Source organism: Falco naumanni, chromosome 1 (assembly GCF_017639655.2).
Source record: "Falco naumanni isolate bFalNau1 chromosome 1, bFalNau1.pat, whole genome shotgun sequence".
Taxonomy (NCBI): domain Eukaryota; kingdom Metazoa; phylum Chordata; class Aves; order Falconiformes; family Falconidae; genus Falco; species Falco naumanni.
Window position 1 is genome coordinate 48,125,255 of NC_054054.1, and position 21,655 is coordinate 48,146,909.

A 21,655-nucleotide genomic window follows, 5' to 3' on the forward strand; every position below is an offset into this window, starting at 1 on the left:
CGGAGCTGGTTGAGGCGGGCGGAGGAGGGCGGACAAGCCATGGTCGGGGCGGGCGGTCGCTGCCTGCTCCTTGCCTCCGCCCTCGGGGAGGGGGAGGCCGGTGCCGGGGCGAGCAGCGGGTGATGGGGAAGAGGCGAGCGCAGCGCTGAGGTCCTGCGGGGCCGGATGAGCGGAGGCTTGGCGTCGCGGCGGTGGCGGGGCTGGAGGAGGGGGCGAAGGAGGCAGTAGGGGCGGCCTCCACTCCGGCTGCCCTAAGGGGAAGGAGCCCCCGACCATGGAAATCGAGAACATCGTGGCCAACACGGTGCTGCTGAAAGCCCGGGAGGGTGAGAGTCGCGGGGCGAGGCGGCGGGGGAGGTGAAGGGGAGGAGAAGCGAGAGGGCGAGGCGGGGCGGGCTGGGGACGTACCGAGGGGGAGGAAAAGGGTCTGAGGTGAGGGGGAAAGGGGCCAGCGAGGCGGGGGGAGAGGAAGTGGTGGAGGAGAAGAGGGTGGGGGGGAGGAGAGGCTGCCGGGCAGGGAGGTCCGGGCGGGGCGCGGACCCCCTCGGGGCCGGTGGCAGGAGCTCTCCGCGCCGCAGCGGGGCGGGCGGTGAGTGCCGGGCAGTGCCCTCAGGCACCTGCCCCGCGCCTCCCGCGGGATGGGTTTGGAGTTACTGGCTTGTGGCTTTGCTTCTGGAAAAAAACCTTTCCTCCTTCCCCCTTCGGGCTCTTGAATCAAACGGTGTTTTTACCGGATGTTTTAAGAAGATCGTTAATCTGTAGGTTCTGGGTTTATAACTATGTACGCGTGTGGCTTTGTAGGATGAAGTGACATAAGTCTTCTCTGGAAGGACCTTGCACTCCATCTTGCTGAAATTCCTGCCTGTGAAAAACATAGCTGGTGAATGCTACCTGTATTTTGCAGTCGAGTGTTACGTATTAACCTAATACTAAAGCGTTGTGTTTTCCATTAGATTAATACTTACAGTTTGATTCCTCAGAACATCTTGACTTGAAGATTCCTTCCCCAGCTAACAAACATTGTGGATAGAGAATGAAATTTAGTCTAGCACATGGTTGCTGTTTAAAAAAAGTCCTGAAATAAGATTGTCTTACTGTTCTTTCATGTGTATAATTGTCCATTAAATGGCCACTTGAAAGCCACCCCAGATTACCACAGTACTCCATGCAGAGTATGTTTTTCAGCTGTGAAACGTGCATATTCTTTTTGGATTGGAACCTGCTTTTCTTAATTGTATTGAGAAGTCCCATTAGTTTAGCTGGAGCTGTTTAAAGTGAGTAAGAACAACAGAATCTGCCCCTGTATGTTTTGCAAGTTCCTCCAACTCTAAATGGGTTTGGCACTTACGCCATATGTGTATCCAGTTAAATTTGCCTTAAGCAGCAAGAGAGGAAAATCAACTTTTTTACTTTGAAGTGGGGTTTAAAAAACAGAACAGCGATCGCAATTTTGGGCCATTTCCCAACCTTAGCTGAAAAGACCACCTCTAACTACAGGACATGTTTTGGCTGGTTTCACTGACGGTAACTTGTCTGTGGTGGTGCTGCCTGAATTTGGAGTTTGCATTGAAGTGATCTTGGAAATGAAGGGAAAGTGGAATCTGGCTCAAAATTTTACTGTGCCCAAACCCTCACCACAAAGAGTGGAGTGGTAATCTGGAAAGGCTTTTAAGTGGCTGCTTAATGTCAGGTTGCTTCTTTAGTTAAGGTTTCACTATGTTTAAAATAAATTATAGTGGTAGAACTGACCAAACAAGATATTTTAATGAACTAAATGAAAGTCTGACAGCAGCTGATGTGAAGATCAGTTCTACCTGGTGTGAAACTTATAAAAGTAATGGTAATAAGCTGTTACTCTTTTGTACCTTCAATTGGCCTGGGCTTTTTTGTGTAGGCATGCACAAAAACGTGATTTCTGGCTTTCAAACTCTAAAACTCCATTGATCAATTGGTAGAAGATCTTTTACCTTTCGGGTCTGAATCCCTGTGCATAGGCTGGAACTTAAATCACATTTTTCACAATGCTTCTTGAAGTGGAAGTATTTTCTGTCAGTTGAATGCTCTGGCTGGTCTGGGAATGTCTGGTTTATTCCATCTGTCAGGACCATTCCATAAAATCCCTGTCCCAGCTCTATTCTTATGTGCCCGATAGACTCCAAGGGAATGGAATTTGCAAAGTTAGTATGCGAGGTAGGTATTTTACTGAAATATATTCTTTGCTAAAAGGGCCTCACAACTGGGACAGAAAAGCAGACTTATTATTGACCTTTTGCTTCCTGCATTCCTGTTATCTCACTGTATAGTGTGTGAAGCAGTGGGATAGCATGGAAAAGTGCAGAGTTACTGTTTCTCATGGAAGAAGGCAAAATCCTAAGCTAATATAAAATAGCAGCTTTACTTATTTTGATGTATAGGCTTGAGCCACATCAGTAATCCTTTTTCTAATTCCACAGCATGTTGAAGATTGGATAAGAGAAGGTGTTGACCTGCATAAATATTTCAGTTGTAAAAGCAAAAGAAATAAGATGTAAACTACTGTGCTCTTATTTTATTGTTTTCAGTGGCTGTTGAAAGAAATCATTGTAGGCTTAATTATGGTTTGCATGGGTCAATCTCATTCTAACTTGTGATACCTTCATGATGAAGATAAGAGTAGAAAAAGACTGTACTATTGAAAGCATCTCACAGAGTCTTTTAACCCTAGAGATCTTCATTTTGCAAATATAGAAACTGAGTTAAAGATGTTGTATATTTGTCCTCATCTTTTGAAAGGATATGGCAAAGGCTTAATGAGAATTCGGAAATGCCTGGTAAATAAATAACACGAAGTCTAAACAAATCATACCTGAGCACATTAACCAGAACTAACAGTCAAAATTATGATCCCAGATTTGTATTCGTCATTTTTCTTCTAATTTTAAGTACTCCAGTGCTTCTAGATGTGACTGTTGTTAGGACATGCATGTAATTTGAGTTTTACGTTTGTAGGTGTGCAGAATTAGCACACCTTGAACAGCTAGATTCATGTCTACTGTTTGGTTTGATATGTAGCAAGTTAATTCGATGTATGTGATTAGAGAGGGAGGAACTAACCAGTGTGTTTAGATAAAATGCATCTTTTGCTGCTACTTCCTTCTACAGAATAAAAACAAAGTGTTATTGCTGTCTGTTTCTAGGCTAACTACCTTCTACCTTCTTACTAATAGTCTTACTGTTGGTCTATTTCATTAGAGGTGTGAATCTTCCAATTCAATTTACATTGTGAGAACATCTGTTTATTAGAGGATACTAGTCCCATTTTTCAAGCCAGATCAAACCCCAGCTTCCCCCCAGCCTCAAAACTTTAAATTTAGTCTTATGATGCTATTCCCTGATTTTTTCAAACTTGTTCTTAGAACAAATTATTTTAATAGAAGCCTGTCTTTTTCCAGTACAGACTTGTAATGTCTCTGTAGCAACTGCAACACTTCTTTGTGTGAAGAAGGAAAGCTATGAGGATTCCTTATCTTTTTTTTGTTTTAATACGACTTTGTAAATAATCAAATGCCAGTTCACAGCACATATGGTTGTGAGTGATGGCTCATAATATATGACTCTTACGTGTACCTGCTACTAGAAAATACTGTGTTGACACAAAGTATGGTACTTATGGATGAAAGATGAAGGAATCAGGAGTGATATTGGGAGTTTTTTCTTACCTCATCCACTTTTCCAGCTGACCTGCTTGTACTGAGAACTAACCTGTCCATGGAGGAATTTGTCTCTGGGTGAAAACTGTATTGCAAAGTGTTCTGGGATTCCCTGCCCCCGTTTCCTGGGATAAGTGGCCGCCTGTGCCAATCCAGCTCTTTCCTCTTGTGCATACATTACTTTTTGAGGGAAATCTGTATGAGAGAAATAAAATGGGAGAACTTCCTCTAAAGGTGAACCCAGTGGTGGAACAAGCACAAGTGACTCAGTAGAAAAACAAGAGATTATAAAGAAAACTCAAACTTGATCTTAGAGCACTGAAATGCAGCAGCTGAGATAGAAAAGCAGGTGTTAAGTGATAGTGATGTATGAATTATGAGACAAGACAGAGGTTGCAAAACCTTGCAATTTTATGATCTCCTTGCTCAGATTTTCACTTCCAGGAATTTTTATGTATAAAAGAATAATGTTCAGCAATATGAATTCTAGTGTGGTATAAAAGCAGGGGAATTAATGTGTTCATTTTTTCCTAGCAGAAATATCTTTGAAATTAGTATCTCTTGAAGGACATTGAAGAATTTATTCCATACATGGGGACAAATAATAAATATAAACTAGGTTACTCTGAAAAAAATCTGAAAGTTCACAAAAATATATTTTTATTCGCTTTTCTCTTTATTTGTATTTGTATCTTCTATTTTTTGTAGTTATTTTGGTCACTCTCAGTAAATTCTTTGAGTGTATATAAGCCCCAAAATAATTTCAGCATCCCACATGTAGTCTGTGATGTTTTGAAGGAAAGAAATTAATCAGTGTATGCTTTAAACTGCATAGGAACCTTCCTTTTTTCATTGCCTGAAGTAATAGTCTCCAAAAATATGTCCAAAGGGTAGATCTGTAGTTCCTTTGAAGTCAATGGTAGTTTACTCCAATTGAGGATCCACGCCAAGAGTATATTTTAAACATACCTGCTCCTTTTGCATGCACTTTAAAATTAATTTGTACTGCTCTGGCAGGAGCAGTTTGTGAATGAGAACTGGGTCTGCTGTTAGGCATATAATATCCTCTATGTCATGATTGATTAGACTAAATTAAGGTCATGCCTCAAGCAAATTTCACCCCCAGCACTTGGTTGTATTTGCTCTAACCTGTGGTTGCAGAATGGGTAAGATAGTTTCCAGTTGGATCCATGAACCAACCTAGGGTGTGTGGGTGGTTGTGGTGGTGGTTTTTTTTCTTTTAATGTTGTTGAGTGTTTTGGGCTTGAGTTTTTCTTCCCAGCATTAGTTTTCAGATGGATCAGCAAGCTCCTGCAGATTTGATAATTGTTAGGTGCAGCCCAAGGATGGAGTTAGCAGGAAGCTTTCAATAACAGAACGGGATCACAGTTTGGCTGAAGTGAATCCTGAAAGATACTTGTTTCAGAATCGACATTAATACTTAGTGTAGCACTCGTCACAAAAAATAAGCAGTCTACTCAAATTGTGTGCTTTATCTGTCTAGGTTTAAAAACAACTGGAATAATTCTGCAAGTGAAATACATCCTACTTTTGCTTGCAGTATAAGGTAATAATGCAGTATGGTGTTGGTGATGATACATAGGCAGATATCCTATAATGTGTGTAACTAGGAAGAAAATTCTAAGGAGATTGCTCCAGACTACTGCAGTTTGGCTATTGAACTGACCTAAAATCTGTAGTTATTTAAGGAGTAAAGACAAGTGGAAAACCAAGGCACACTCATGCCCAGAAAGTCCATTCACCAGCAACAAATACGAATTTTAACGTGAAAGTGCCTTGAGTTTTCGCAGTTGCTGTTATTGTTGTCTGTTCTTCCCTTATTTGCCTTCTAAGTTCTATTGCGCTCCCTTATTGCATTGTGCATTAAATTGCTGTAAACTCATTGTGGCAGGAAACATGTCTTCCTGTATTTGTACAGAATTATGCACAATGTCTGCCTTTTTGTCTTTTATTTAATGAACTGTAAGAAGAATGCATGCGGGCATGTTGGAATCTAAATAATTACATTTACTAAATAAACACAACATGAGAGGTCTAGTTATTGATATACACTGCTGCTTTGGTTATTTCAAGTGTGGCAATTATAACTAGAGGTTTCACAATCTACTTGAAGGAATTTTTCTCCTTTTCTATCTGTTGCAGTCTTGATATACCATCATGATAAAAAAAAACACCCTTATTTGTCAAGAAGTAGTCAGTAAAATTGGAGTTTTCATACTGGTGTGTTTTTTTTCTCTAGTAAACCCTGTTCATTAAGTTGTTCTAGACATAACGAAATGAAATGTATACAGAGATGTTATATTGTTTGACTGCACAATTAGATTAATAAATTCTGGTTCAGATAAGTTATATTACCTTGAGTTGTTACAAGAATTTCATACCTAATTTTTGAAGAAGCACAGAAGCTGTTCAGAATGTATGCACTAGCATTCTTAAATGTGCACATGATTACTGGGGTTGTATGTAGAGTTCATGTGAAGAACCAGTTGTTCAAGTGGTTATAGCTGTGGGAACAATAAATGATTGTGCATATAAACAATCTGCACAAATGTTCACGTAGATTCCTGGGGATTTTAACTGTTTACAGTGTTACTGTTTTAACAGTCAGATGAGCAAGAGGACTCAAGCATTACCTTGCTGAAGTCCAACTCTGTGTACTTGATACCAAGAGCATGAGGACTATTATCTTAAAAATGCCATAACAATCTGTAATCTATAGGTATCTTTTATGTCTTTATTTATTGAACTGCTTGTATTTTTGCCTCAGTTTGTGTTCAGAGTGCCTCCTTTATAACACTGAAGAGTTGGGTGCCTACGTTGTGCTGAAGCCTGAATTTTCAGCTAGGTGATTCTGGTTAATTTCCTGAGAGCCAAACAGATTCTATGTGTTATACTTCTAGGAAGAAAAGAATCTTTCCCATATAACAGAGATGCCACTCTGTTAAACCTAGTTGTTAAGCTGTGACCAGGCTTGTTTTTCAAGGAACTGAGGTGTCAAAAAACCTATCTGACCTGCGCAATGGAGAAGGTTGCAGAGACCCCACAAAGCAGTACTGTATGAACTGTCTCTAGAACTGGAAGCATGTCAGCCTTCCTGAGGTGATGGTATGTGTGAACTTCTCTCCTAGCTTGAAGTCAGTGGTACTTCAGTGTTACTGTTCTGATCTGAGGACCAGAGATAATAGTTTTGCAGTGTTTTGTGTCTTGCAGGTGGATCTTGCACAGTAAGGGCATACCCTCGAAGATGGTTACTTAGTAGGCAGTGTTTACAAATGTCTTTGTAGCAAAAGGCCCTAGTTAAATAGGAATGTGTTACTTTTTCGGTGAAAGTTTTTAATCCTTATGGTGAGTGATTTGAAGGGAAGCGTGTCTGTAAGCAGGGTAAGATTTTAATTCATGTGAGTTGAAAATCTGTTAGGAACCCTGCCTGCAGCTTTCTCTGCTGTGGGAAAGATGTATCGTAAGAGACTGTATGTACCTGGATTACTTTCATGCATGTCAGTGTAGATGATGTAGACATTCTGTATTAAATTCTTTTGTATTTTTCCCTGAATCAGTTAATTGATTTATACAGTTAAAGGCATGCTGTAGGTTGTCTTCTGGTTAGTTTTATGCTTTCAGAGCTTATCTGGGTGTGGTCTAGCATGAATTTCTCAGCTGGTATCTGACAATCTGGTTTGTGGACTCGGTTTTGCAAGAATGGTGGTGTAGCAATCTCGCACCCCTAGTACTACAGAGCTGTGTGCTTCTCAGCCACAGAGGTGCATTGCTTGGCCTTTACAAGCAGGAAAGCTGAAGCATGGAGGTCCCTGAACAACTCAACGGCAGAATCTCAGTGTTGATGTAGGAGCTGTTGAATCTTACCACATATAGTCAGTGTATATTTATTAGCCAAATACAGTACAATGCTTCTCACTGTTCTTATTCTACAGGACAGAACCTAAGTTTTCTATCTCAAGGAAGACTAACTAATGATGTTCAGTGAACAGTGCTCAGTGAAAGTCATGCCGCAAATCCTGTCTTAAGGAAGATAACTGCAGCTGTGAGAAGTCCATCTGATTACTTGAAAAATATTCTTACTTGTCTAAATCTGTTTCTACACCAGGTTGCATTGTTTTGCCGCAGCAGTGGTTTTTTTTTTTTGTCAGTAGTTATGTTTTTATTGATGAATGAACCAACCACCTTGTCTTACATATATTTTCCAAATGATTCTGTGAAGTTTTAAAAAAAACAGTTGAAAAATGAAAACATGTAACCATCCTTCCCACACCCATATTCTAATGCAATGATCTAACTGAATTTAGTATGTATCTCTTTAAGAAGCGAGAATATTTAGAGGTAAATGCTGAAATTCTGACTCCAAGAAGTAATTTGGGGAGGAGAAGAAGGTAAGGTTATCATACACTTGAAAATGTAATTGCAGTGCTTCCTCACTGTGATGGGGTATTGCTGCGTCCACCCTTCTCTTTGTAAAAGATGAGTCGCTTCAAGTTGGACATTGTTCTAGCTAGCAATTACATCTGAAAGAGGCAAAAGCGGTAATTCTTCTGAACCACATAGGTCAACCATAAAGTAGATTACCCTAATGGCTTTGTTGCAGCTGTGTAGGAAAGTAAGTTGTTGGTCTTTCTGGAAGAATTTTATCTGAAGTATTTTAGAATGAGATCCAGAATAGAAGAACTGAAATCAATATTAAGATACTTACAAACCACAACTATTATAATTTGATGTGATACTTCTTTTAAACTGCCTCAGAAATGGAAAAGAATTTTGCAATTAGGGAATAATATGACACACAAATCTGCCTGCTTCCATAACTTTTACCAGAAATGGCTAATTTGTCTGTAAATAATTTAAGTCATGCATTCTCTTTACATTATTAGGACATACAGCAAATGCATAGAAAATGTCTAAATTTAAGAAGAGTCAGTTCAGAGAACAGAGGATGTTGATTTAGCTATTACTTCTAAGCACTTAATTCTTGTGTATCTTTAATATATTATATGTATCCTTTATTGACTTCTTCAGGATGCTGCATGCAGCTGCATTCTAGTATATGGTCTCTTTTTATGAAGTTCATAATGGTCACATAATAAGTAACTGGACAGATGTCTGGGGCAAAATACAGCAGTGTTGGACCCCTGAAGTATAATGCATCAGTGACCATCTTTTTTTAGTGTGTGGTTTTTTTTTTTGGTTTGTTTTGTTTTCGCATTTTTGGTGGTTCGTTGTTGTTTGGGGTTTTGTGGGTTTTGAAGGTTTTTTTCCTTTGACTGTGCTTCAGAAGGTGATATACTTGGTGTATATCACAGTTCAGTCTAGATTTTTCTGAACACCATTTGGGTTGGTTTATCATTCTTGGTCAGTACTGATTGTACTGTGACATGCACAAATGAGCCTTTCTGAGCAGTTTCTAACAGAAGAAACGTAAATTCTGTGGACCTTGCAGTCTGGTGCATTTTTCAGTTGCTAGGTTAAAAATTAAGTTGACTCTTCTGTCCACTGTTTTTCATGATCACATAATAATCTATACCCAGTCCTTTTCTATGCATTGTATGCGTGCAGGCTATCTATATAAATATTCTCTGATTTTGTTTGTGTTTAGTTCTGTTAGAAATGCGGTTTGCTCTGTGTTGTTTGATTTTGTTCAAGCATGTATTCAAATTCTTTTTAACATCAAAAATATTTTGTTAAAATACTCGGAGTTTGTTTAAATGATGCTGGTAATTACAGCTTCATGATTAGTTTGGTACTGTATGAAGTACAAGAGGGGGAGTAGATTCAATATATTTGTGTTCTAAAATATTTTGGAAAGCAAATGACTTACAAAGCAACATTAGGAAAGTGCAGAAGAATGGTTTCTAGAGAGTAGGTATCAGATCAAAGAATCTCTGCAGGCCAACTTTTTAAGCTTTTGTATTCCTTATTTGTTTACTTGCATAGTGATTCTAGAGTTGAGAATGTTTTGTTGCAGCAGCACAGTGAGACATTAATGTTCCTGTTAGCAAAGATCATGTAAATTTGATATGAGCTAAGGTATGCTAAGCTGGAACTACTCTTGACTGCAATGTTCAAGAAACTGTATGTTTGAGTGAAGAGGTGTTTTTTAAATACATTTTTTATTTTTCTGAAGATGTTAGTTCCTTTCTCCCTAACGACTTAATTCTGAAAGAGTTCAGTACCGTTTGCTGCTTAGTTTCTATTCGGGTTACACAGGGTAACTCCCTTCCTTTCTCTCCTATTGTGGTTAACAGTACATACTGCTTTGGTACAGTTAGAAAGTTTCTGTGCAGTTCTGCTAGTGTTCTGTCATGTGGAAACGCATCTGGCCATATCACTTCGTAAAATCTTTTAAAATATTGTGCAGCACAAAAATTACTCTTCCACTGAAATGTTACGCAATTCAAGAGATTATAGATACAGAAACATATACATGTACATATCTCTGCTCTTTTGATAAGTATGCATATCTAATGGAAATGGAGTTGGCTTCTTCCAATCAAAGTAACGTGCTAAAACTCCAATTTAACATAGAAAATGGAGCACAGATGTATTTTAGAGAAAGAATGGGGAAAATACTGTAGTAGTTTTTAAAAATCAGTTTAATACTAGTGCTGTGAAATTTAAAGCATTGAAAAGATCTGAATTCTACAACTAGGTTCTTCCTGATATCCTGTATTTTCCTATAGTTTAGAATAAATGGTGTGCATTTGGTCAATGCCCACTCGTTTATTAGTGGGATCTACTCTTACTACCATTACTGCCCTTAAAAAAGAGAATGTGTATGTACAACTTGATTATCCAAAAATGTGTTTTAAGAACTTTGTTCTATGTATTTTGTTACTCACCCTTAATGTCTTCTATTCTTCACCATGGTTGAGAAATACTTCTCAAATATTTTTTGGTTCTGTCTTTGATGTTTCAGTTTTGTTTGTAATTTTCAGAATGCCTACATATTTGCCTTGACTCTGCAGAGATATTCTGTATGCAGAGTCAAAATGTGAAATATTTGTCTTGCAAAAGACTTTCTACATTATTTAGTGTTTCATATAAAAGTCCTTCTATATCAAGTTTGTTACTGGTTTGGATATCCTTGTGGATGTTTTTTGTTCTAGGCATGAAAAGCGGTCTGACAGATCTGTGAAAAAGTGACCTAATTTTATGCTGTTAATGTTATAGTTAATTTTATTCCGACATACTACTGTGTTCCACATTACGCATATTTTTCTTCTAGGCAAAAGGAGTGGGCGTAGTAAAAAATGGAAAGAGATGCTGAAGTTGCCACCTGTTAGTCATTGCGAAGGTATTAGATGCTCAATCGGTAGGTATCCTGTAGAATGGTCTGTCTGATTTTTTTTTTTTTTTTTTTTTTTTTTGAGGAGGGGTATGAGTTTGGTGATGTTAACTGAAAGGATTCTGTCTTGCTTCTGAATATTAGCAAAAAAAGCTATTGAGCTTTTAATGTCTTGTATTCCTTCTTTTCAAACAATCTTGTTTGCTTTGGGATTGCAATTCATAATGTTGTTGCTTTCTATCCTGCAGCCTAAATGAAACTTAACTATATTGTTCAATGCTTTTTTTAATAAATGTCATAATCAATATGAGACAAATGTGGCTGGAAGTGAGTGTTTCGCTATTCTTTGAGATTACTGTGTGTTTCTAATATCTTTGCTAAATATGTTAATGGAAAATCTTCATGTTTTTGTGCTGGTTTTCTGACCTGTTCTCAAATGGGAGTAAGGACCATGCTATGACAAAGATAAAAATAAACATATTTACTTATTTCTTTCTCAGAAAGAGACTATAACCAGCTTTGTGACAAACAGCCGATAGGAAGGCTTCTCTTCAGACAGTTCTGTGATTCCAGACCAGATTTGAAAAGATGCATTGAATTTCTGGATGCAGTGGTAAGCTGTGAGAAATTGGAGATAGGTATCAATAGGCAATAGCTTATATATTTTTGTTTTTAAAAAGTTTGATTTTTATGATGGTTTCAGATGGGATGGAGTTAATTTTCTTCACTGTACCTTACGCTGTGCTATGTTTTGGATTTTTGACCAAACCAGTATTGACAACAAGGATGTTTTAGTTATTCTGAACAGTGATTACCACAGCATCAAGCCCTTTTACGTTTCTCACGCTGCCTCACCACTGAGCAGGCTGGGGATGCCTAAGCTGGGGGGGGGACACAGCTGAGATAGCTGATCCCAACTGACCAAAGGGATATCCCATACCGTATGATGCTGTGCTCCGCAATAAAAGATGGGGGAAAGAAGGAAGAAGGGGGCAAGTTAAAGTTAGTGGGTTTGTCTTGCCACGTAGTCATTAAGCGTGATGATGAATCCCTGCTTTCCTGGAAGTGGCTGAACACACCTACCTGCTGATGGGAAGAAGCAATTTAATTTCTTATTTTACTTTACTTGCGTGTACAGCTTTGCTTTACCTGTTAAACTATCTTTATCTCAACTCACAAGTTTTCTCACTTCTACCCTTCTGATAATGATTGGGAGTGAGTGAGTGATCACCTGTGTGGGGCTTAGCTGCCTACCAGGGTTAACACACTGCAATTTTATAAAATACTAATTTTCTCTAAACACATCTGTTCACTAATGCTGCATACATGAAAATGTAGTGCGATGCACTCTTTGTCAACTGTAAAGCTGTAACTTTTGATGGATGTCAAGAAACTTTGGGTTTCTTACTTAAAGGAAGATGTTTAATATTTATTGTAAAAACCCTGCCATCTTGGTATGGTCAGAGCTGCAAAAATGGCCGTGACGGGAATGAGAGAAAGACACGCTGCTTGGCTTCTTGAACCTAAAACTATGTGCATACAATGAATATTATGTTACTCGGATATGAAAATTTCGTAAACATAGACTTGAAAATGTTGCAGCTTGCATGCAAGTCCTAGGCTAGACAGAATGTGCTAATTAAAAAAAAAATAAATGCAGTGGTGATGGAGATTTAGGGAACCATCTATGGAAGGAGAGAAACCAGATTTGAGAGACCAAGAGAAAAGTAAGTGTTTTGTCTTGATAAGTTTGCATCTTGGTATCTAATGCTAAAGAATGAGGGGAGGAAGGAAGTATGCCTGTGGCCATGTTTTGTAAAAAAATCTTCAGATAATACCCTCATGGGGAGGGAGAAAGTAGTGAGAAGAGTAGGCTGGCACACAACAGTCCTCAAGAGGAGAGAACAATAGCTCAGAGCTTTTTATTCTTTGTATCTCATAGTTAATCCAAGAGCAGAAAGATACAGGCTTAAGCTAAGAATGCACCAAAAGAACAGTTTGCCTCATCCCACCCATTTTTGTTCTTATATTCAGGGAACAAGTGACCAAAGAAGACAGAAGTAGGGTAGTAGTGCTGCTTACATGTGTCCCACAATGCAGCAGGGTGTAAGGAAGCACATGGGATTGTTGCTGTGCCTCCCACTTCACCGTATCTTCCTTCCCCCTATGGGAGTATAAACAGAGGCACTTGATCAGCTGAAAAGGAACTTCAGTGTCAAATAAGCAGAGTTGCCTTATATTTGTCAATGAATCTTTGTGCAATTAGGCTTACTTCCCAGATGTGTTTCACCATACTTCTGTGACTCTTAGGAGCTGTACTAACATAAAATTCCAGAGACCAGTATGACAGTTGGAGACACAGAATGGATTGAATGTAAATCCAGAACTGTGGAGCTAATATCCTGAAGTGAATGTAAACCAGAGCCTTTAATGAGCATTGCACAATAGGGACACTGCTGACAGCTGTGGATGTACCCTTAATGGTTACAACTTCTGTACACATTTTTAATCCTTAAAAGCTTAGATAAGGAGTAGCAGAATCTTTGCGAATACAAAAGAGAAAAAGAATCTTAGGCATGACTGTAAGGCAGGCATGTCTTTGCTCTTACAGATGAATGAATCTTACAGATGATTTTTCAGGTGAAATTGTGTCTAAGAAGTAACTGTGTTTTACACTAATGGAAGATTTTGAATTGTTTGGAAATATGCAATCTATAATGTTATGTAGATTGCAACACTTCTGTGAATTAACAAAGACTGTCATAGTTGAGGTAATCTGATGTAAGAGATGATTGCACAATTTACTTTTATTTTTTAACTTCCATTTGAAAAATCACGGTGAAGTAGTATGCTTGGGAATCACTGAAACAGAAGTCTTTTCAGCTAAAATAATCTCTAATTGGTGACTCTCATGATGTGAAAGCTAGCATGCTGTCTTGGTCAAGGAAGTGAGATAAAATACCTATTATCTCTTACAGATGGTTCCTGAATTAGCCTGATTCCCTTTTCTGGACTGGACTTTAGCAAGTGTGTTCAAGCTTTTTTGGAGTGGGGCGAGGGTATTTTTTGGTTAGTTTTGTTTGTAAGGCAGTAACGTGAAGGGGAAAGGCTAAGGCTGTGGGGTCTTTACATTGGGTTTTGCCATTTGTTGTATGTTTTTATTTAAAATTAAATTTTGACTGAAATTTTCTGGCATAAAATGCCACAGTCTTAAGAGCCTTGCATCTTGAATTAAGAGTCTTCTGACTCTTTTAGATGGATCAACAGGATTTCAGCAGCATGATTATTTCAGGAGGCCAAAATGGCAAAATGAAGGTAGTACAATGCTATGTTGTCTACCTGTACTGAATGCTAAGACTAGTAAGCTTAAACTCTTGAGAAGGTGTGACCTTTAAGTCTGGAGTCAGCTTGGCTTTACAGAAAGAAGAGTTGTGAAATAATTGAATAAAAGTGACAGAAAATAAAGTGAGGAATTACAGCTATCCAATCATCTAGTGACTCATTTCACTAGTTGGGGATGAGGTTACTCAAGTATGAAAAAGAATGGGTGACAGCTCAAACTTCCCTCTTAAGCTCTGTGAGTAACAGAAATCAGTTGACGAGGCTGTCAAACTTCCTTTTAAATTACAGTATCTGCTTAAAATGGTATGCTTAACTGTATAGAATTAGTGACTACTTTGGCATAATAGAACATGTTAAAGGCGGTAAGTGCACTGCTGTGGTTGATTAAATTTTCTGACCTGCTCATGTTATTTGGTAGTTTCAGAATTCCTCACCACTGTGGAATTAAAAGTAGCGAAAACAGTGTCTTGCAGTTGTCTATAGATTTGAGCACTGTGCTGAAGTGGTTGATACCACAATGTCTTAGCAGAAAGAGATGTTGATGACTTAGTAGTGAGTCAGCGTGGGTTAGTTGCAATTGATTGCAGAACTGGAGTTCAGGGATTCTGTTATTTCCAGTATTGTATGTATATTTGGTTCTTGAACTGTTATTTTTCAGTGTTCTAGTTTTCTTTATGAAGGTGCATAACTTCTCTTCTGATTAGATCTGTCACTTGGACCTTATTATAAGGTTCTTAATGATTGTTGTCCCAATATGCCAAACTGTTGTTTTATATGATACAGCCCTCCATTCTGGAAGTCCGCCATATATTCTTTGCTCCTAGGTGCATATATTTATATTCTGAGATATGAAATAAGCTTTGATTGAGTAGGCCCAGCCTGTGAAGCTAATACAGGCTGCAGTTTGAGATTGTTTTTTTCAGTTCATCTTTTCCCAGATTCTGTATTGTCTTTAAATGTTGTAACTTATCATGTCTGCTTCTAGATTATTCCTCAAAATTATTAATAGTAAATATTCCTTGGAGTTTTTCAATGCTAATATCTGATGGCTTGGTGGGTTTTTTTCCTATAAGTAGTACCTCTGGAGCTCTATTAAGATGCTAGTTGTTTATCTGCAAAACACACTGTGTTGCATAGTAGTCTTTTTCTACATCATAGTACCATACATTACTAAGTCAAAAACGTCACTAAATTTTATATTTACCCAGTTTTTTCTCAGAGAGTGACGTGGGGCTTGGTTTAGATCTCATATTTCCAGCTGATGTGATCTTGTAGAAAGTAGTAGTTTTATCCCAGTTTTACCCAAGACTGTAGTAAAGAAAAATACATGAAGGAAAAAAAAAATAATACAATGAAGAGAAAGCTAATGATTGTACTCTTACTTAATTATTTCCGATCTGGATCTTTCTGTCCTACAATACTGCATAAACACTATTTCATTGTAATTGGTCTAATTTAACCTCTAGGATGCAGTTTTTGTTATTGTATTTTGGCTAATTGTTAGTTTTTGTATGATTTCCAAAAGTTAAATTCCATGTGGTTTTTTTTCTTAAGACTGTTCTTCATACATGTGCCACTAAGTAGTCTAAAAATCTTTAAATAGATTTCAAACAATGACAGCCTTCAGTTCCTTTTATATTGTTCATGATAAAATTTACCTGGCATCATGTGAAAGACTTTAGTGCCAAATAGCTCTGAACATAATTTAATTTTCAATTCCATTCCCCTAGGCAGAATACGAGGTATCTTCAGATGAAAAGCGTATAGACTGTGGCCTGAAAGTTTTAGAGACATACTTCACTAATGGGGTAAATATATTATATTACAAAATATTGTCTCAAGTGTTTTGTAAACATCAGGTACATAGAGGTTTAAGTGGTTGCATTGTTTTTAGTACATTGACGATCAAACTTCATTAGTCCCGTTTTTGCCTTTCTGAAAGGTATACTGCCTTCTCTTACCACCTTGAGCAGAAACCTTGACTGATCTCTGCTTTTAAGACTACTACCATTATGATTTATTCTCCCTATGTTTTCTAATTAAAATACTCATCTCAAGATAAGTAAGACAAGATAAACTCATTTAGCATCTAAAGAAAACTATTAACAAGTTAACTCAGAGTTTTGTCATCTGAAGACATGAGAATGAAGAATTCTTAAAATTCTCAGGCTTCTTTCAGACTCTTGTGTGGCCTTGGTTGGTTTGCTGTAAATTTTCAGAGTTGCTGCAGGTTTTCGCCAAGTGAAGTGTTGTTTTGTTTTGTTCCAGAGCATTCTGGTTCTCTGTGTTTTGCATGGGGATCATTAACAGCAGATCTTTTGCATATATTAATCTCACTGATTTTTTTAAGAGTCTGTTCTTTGATATCCTGTAGAAGCTTTGCTGTGGATCTATAGTTAGACTTCTGCTTTCCATGAATAGGTGCTCCTTCTGCTTCTCTTTAGTCATCTTGAGAAGACTTTACTCCAAATGAAGGTCTTGTAGATACCTTAAAAGCAGATAAACTCCAAAGTTTGCTACATCTCTTCTGATAATTTCTTTAGGACTACTATAAGTCACGTGCGGTTTTTGCAAAAAAACACATTTCTTTGGGCTGGTTTGAAATAGTTTCCTAACTTGTGTATTTCTTTCCACTTCCTTCTATCCTGCCAAGCCAAACAGATAACTTGCTTTTGTGGTGGTAGACTTATGGAAAGAAAAAGAAATTTGACTTTTTGCCAAGTTTGTTTCCCCAGATACTGAAGAAGTAAATAACTGTAATAGCTTTCAATGCATTTTTCTGTAATAGGAAACAAGTAAATTTTTTCCTGAATATGAATTTCTTAGTTTTATCTTTAGCCAAACCATTCCTTTCCTTTTCCTGTATTAGATTTAGTTTCACTTTGATTATAGAACTTTTTAACTCGTTCTGTTGATTTACAAAATTGCTTTCATTGTTGCCCTGTTTTTTTTAAAAAATCTGTAAAGTCTGCAGCACACTTGCCAGAAATACCTCAGGAAACAGTAAATGAATGTAAAGCAAGACTGGAAAAGAACCCTTCTAAGGACCTTTTTATGGACTGTACTAGGTAAGTTAAAAATGCATACTGCTATGTTTGAGTATCACAAGAAAAATTTGTGTGTTTCTGAGGAATGAAAGGTGAAGTTATTACACCCAGGTGTATTTGGTGTCTGAAATTAGTGTAAGAAATTTGAAACAGATTTATGAAAAGACTACGCTGCCTTCAGATGTGATTTAGATGTTTGACTTGCATAAAAATAGCATTAAAGAAAAGGCTCTGCAAAAAATCACACTATTATCTACTACCAAGTATTCTGTAAGTTAGAGTAGTATTTCTCTTTATTATAGTCTTGCCTTTTGAGTGACTTCTTTTCCATGATGAAGGTACTCGGATACTAAGTTATAAACTGGAGCTTGAAAGGTTTCTGAACAAAATTAACTATTTCTGGTTTGTGAAAATGGGTTGAACTGAGGCCAACAGTTATATTCCATTAAGATGGCTGCTTAAAGGATCGATTGTGACAGTTAGCACAAACAAATACAACTTGATTTTGTTCTGAAGTCATAAAGTGGTATTTCACAGCAGCAGCAGCAGGGAAGGCTTTTTTTGGAGGGATGGTACATGTTTACCAGTGTTGCATGTCTTTCTAAAGCCTTTGTATTTCTAATATTACTGGTTCTTCAAGGCATGCTTGATCATGTCTGAAGGATTACAATATGTTTTGTCACTGCTTGGGTCATCTCCCTAGCAACAAAAATAAGCATACTTTATAACAACCCAAGATTATAAGATGGAAAGGGATGTGTGAGAACACAGAGTAAAATGTGTCTCAAATGGGGGATCTGTCATGTAAGTCATCCTTTTTCCTCTGTCCCATAAATATATGAATACAGCCTGAATTATTTGTTTTCCTTCCCGCTGACCCTTGCCTTGGTACGCTTAATTTGAGGGGAATTATAAGGTACCTGGTGTTCAAGTTTGGATATGGTGTTTAGTATCTAAATTTCAAATCTTAGAATAAAATCTTATTTATCAGTCTCCAAAGAATGCATAAAAACTTGTAGATACTTTCCTGTAAAGATCATTCAGAGGTCCCATTTGTGGGGTCGTGCATGCATTGCATAGCTACTGAGAGGCTGATGGTGGCCTTGAAGACAATGGGAATGCAGACGTCAAACTTTCTAGTTGCCCTAAATAACAGTAGTGTGGCATTACTAGTGTTTTGACAGGAACAGTTTTCTGTGATAGGCACTCACTTTGTGAGACATCTATGTTAAAACCATTGTAGAGCACAGTGACAATGTCTCTCTTCCTACAGTTTCATTGATATATTTAAGTATATTTTAACAGATTGATAGTACCTCCTGCTTCATCAGTTTTTTCAGTATAAGATTGATCTTATTTTCCTGTTGCTAGGATTGTCCATGAATACCTAAGCAGAAGACCTTTTGAAGCTTACCAAGAAAGTGTGTATTTTTCCCGTTTTTTACAATGGAAATGGCTGGAAAAGTAAGTTTATTTATGATGTTTGCATTAGAATTTTGCTTTGTTTTGTAGCCAGTTCTGCTGGTAAGCTAGAAATGCTGTAGAGCCCTGCCTGTCTAAGAAATTATGATCTGAAAGACAAGTTGTAAAGGATGATGTTGATGGGACAGTGAGGATGTCAATACTCGTAACAAAAGTACCTGTCCAGTAGTCTTTAGGTAGTAAATTTGTATTAATTAAATAAAAAATTATTATCATATGGATATATGTTTGGCTGTCAAGTATGCAGTGGGATACCAGTCTTTTTTGGGAATACTGTTATCTTTTTAGTTTCAAACTTGGTCCAGTCAGTGGTTAATAAGCAGATCAATCTAGTTTTACAACCCACTGGGTGATTGGGTAACTCCTCAGTTTTTCAGAGTGGTACTGACACAGATCTAGTAATTACTAGATAGCAAGATTTGTATATATCAGTATCTAGTTTGGGCTTTTAAGTAATACGAAATGAGTGTCCAAACTTTTTCCGAGGGCTGAAATTGGTACAAACTGATTCTAGTTCAGCACTGCTGGGTATCATGATCACATATGCAAACACTGAAGTGCTTGAGTATTAATTTTATGGCAAATTCCAATTATCCAGTGTTTTTATTTGACTAAATTAATAGCAAAAGCCAGGAAGAGAACTAAGGAAGTTACTCAAAACAATTAAACAAAATTCTTTACCAAATGAACCTCTACTTGTCCTGAGAACAAAGATGCATTAACAATGAATGTTCTTTTAAAACAAACACCCCCCCCCTCAAAACTTATCACCATGAAATAGCCCTGCTCCAATACATGTTTAGGAGTGTTTTTGCATAGAATGGTTGACACCTTTACTGCCTCTGGTTATCTGTTCCTCTTCCATTACATCAATACCTTAACAATTCAGCTTCTGAACTGCTGTTGCATACCACAACGCTTTCTTTTTTTGAAAAAGCGAAACAGCAAAGCAAAGTCAGACATGGTTTACCTTTTAAATGCTGCATTGTAAACATGATCTCATTGAAACACAGCCTACATGTATGTCTCCCTTAGTTGCAGGATACTGACAACTGGAGGTGATCAGTTGACTGTTGGTGAGAACTGAAAAGGCTCTAACCATGAAAGGCATAGGGCCTAACTGATCAGGCTTTCTTCCTGCTATTGTGAATGTCTGATGACCACATGAGGGAGCCCCTGTTTCTAATCAGAGCACCCCTTTCATATGAAATTCAGCTTATTATAATACTGTCTTCATGAGGTTAAGGCAAGTGCTGTTCATTAAGGTGGCATAGAACAGGAAGGAGAAAATTAAGATAGACCTTATGGTGGGGAGAGGATTACTAACTCTTGTAATTTCTGCTGCAGTAATTGTTTCTTTCTGTTAATCAGGCAACCAGTAACCAAACACACATTTAGGCATTACCGAGTACTAGGCAAAGGTGGATTTGGAGAGGTGAGTACAGAAATATCTTTCTGTGAGGCAATACTTAAGGCAAAAAAAAAGGTTAATACAGAGAAGTTTTTTAGCTCTTGACTCTTAACAGTCTACATTTGACACATCACCTGGCAAACTGTTGTCAATCCAAACTGTTTTCTTTTAACGTGTTAGTTTTAGTATTGTAGGTCATGCCCAAAGTTGGAGAGAACTTCCGCTGGCTGACAACAGTTGCTTCTGTTTAGAAATTTCATTTGACAGTGAGAATATAGTTTCTACTTAATAATTATGTAGAATACTAATGAACCTAATAGGAAAAGCTATAGATTTTATTAATTCTGTTTATAATTCATTGGGCTTCCCCCCCCCTACATTTTTTGACCAGAGCTTTATATTGAAAGGGAAGGAGGGTTACTAAATTACCATTATCTTTCTCCCACTCGATTACGGTGTGGATATTTGTTCTCTGTTCTGCTTGCCTAGACATATACTATTACCACAGTCAGGTGTTTCACCAACACAAGATCCACAGTTTTACTGAGCTATTCAACTCCAACAAAAATGGGTTTACTCCTTTTTCTACTTCTATTACGGCTTTTGTGACCTTTCAGAGTTGTTTCATGGGTGAAAGCTCTGCATCGATGCTTACCAACTCTCATTTTCTGAGAGCATTCAAGAGTTTGAAAAAAGAAAATAAAAATTTGTCGTCTTTAAAAAAAATTCTACAAAAGTCCTAGCATCTCTGACACACCTTCCTTCTTTTTTAGGTGTGTGCCTGTCAAGTACGGGCAACAGGAAAAATGTATGCTTGTAAAAAGCTAGAAAAAAAGAGAATAAAGAAGAGGAAAGGAGAATCAATGGCTTTAAATGAAAAAAGAATTCTAGAAAAAGTGAATAGTAGGTTTGTAGTAAGTATCTACTTCTGATCATATTCTCAGAATTTTGTGTGTAAGTAGTTCTGTGCAGAGGACATTTTTATCCAATATTGAATTGGTTTTAGTCAGCTTGCTTTATTTCTCACTTACAGCCAAAACATTATGTTGTGTTTCAGCATGCTGATGCCACTGAATCTTTCTCCTTTGTTTAAATGTGAATAGATTATTCTGCAGTACTCGGACTTGAATTATTACTGAAATTCTAATTCTACTGCAGCCTATGACTGAGTATGTTTTAATAAAGAGGATGTTCCATATGCTTTATTGCATTGTATTTTTTCCTTCTGTGTTCCTCTTCTCTGTTTCTTCTCCCAAGGCATTGCACTCTATTTTCTTCTCTTATCCTCTTTTCCCCTCCCATATGCCAATTTTCTTACAATTAATGCTGGTTTCTAATTTCATTTTTGTAAGTGCATTTATGAATGACC

The 21,655-nt window shown here is 37.6% G+C and overlaps 1 protein-coding gene across 3 annotated transcripts in view; it reads left to right on the forward strand.

The window, feature by feature from the left end:
• The first annotated feature begins 26 nt into the window (after positions 1–26).
• The window catches only part of GRK4 (G protein-coupled receptor kinase 4), a 43,465-nt gene continuing 21,836 nt past the window's right edge, over positions 27–21,655 (forward strand). For all 3 annotated transcript variants that reach the window (XM_040592940.1, XM_040592946.1, XM_040592954.1), the window contains exons 1-8: positions 27–326; positions 10,945–11,031; positions 11,505–11,617; positions 16,077–16,154; positions 17,314–17,414; positions 18,765–18,857; positions 20,247–20,310; positions 21,060–21,200. In XM_040592940.1, coding sequence (XP_040448874.1) covers positions 275–326; positions 10,945–11,031; positions 11,505–11,617; positions 16,077–16,154; positions 17,314–17,414; positions 18,765–18,857; positions 20,247–20,310; positions 21,060–21,200 — 729 coding nt within the window. In that variant the 5' untranslated portion in view covers positions 27–274. The remainder of the gene's footprint in view (positions 327–10,944; positions 11,032–11,504; positions 11,618–16,076; positions 16,155–17,313; positions 17,415–18,764; positions 18,858–20,246; positions 20,311–21,059; positions 21,201–21,655) is intronic.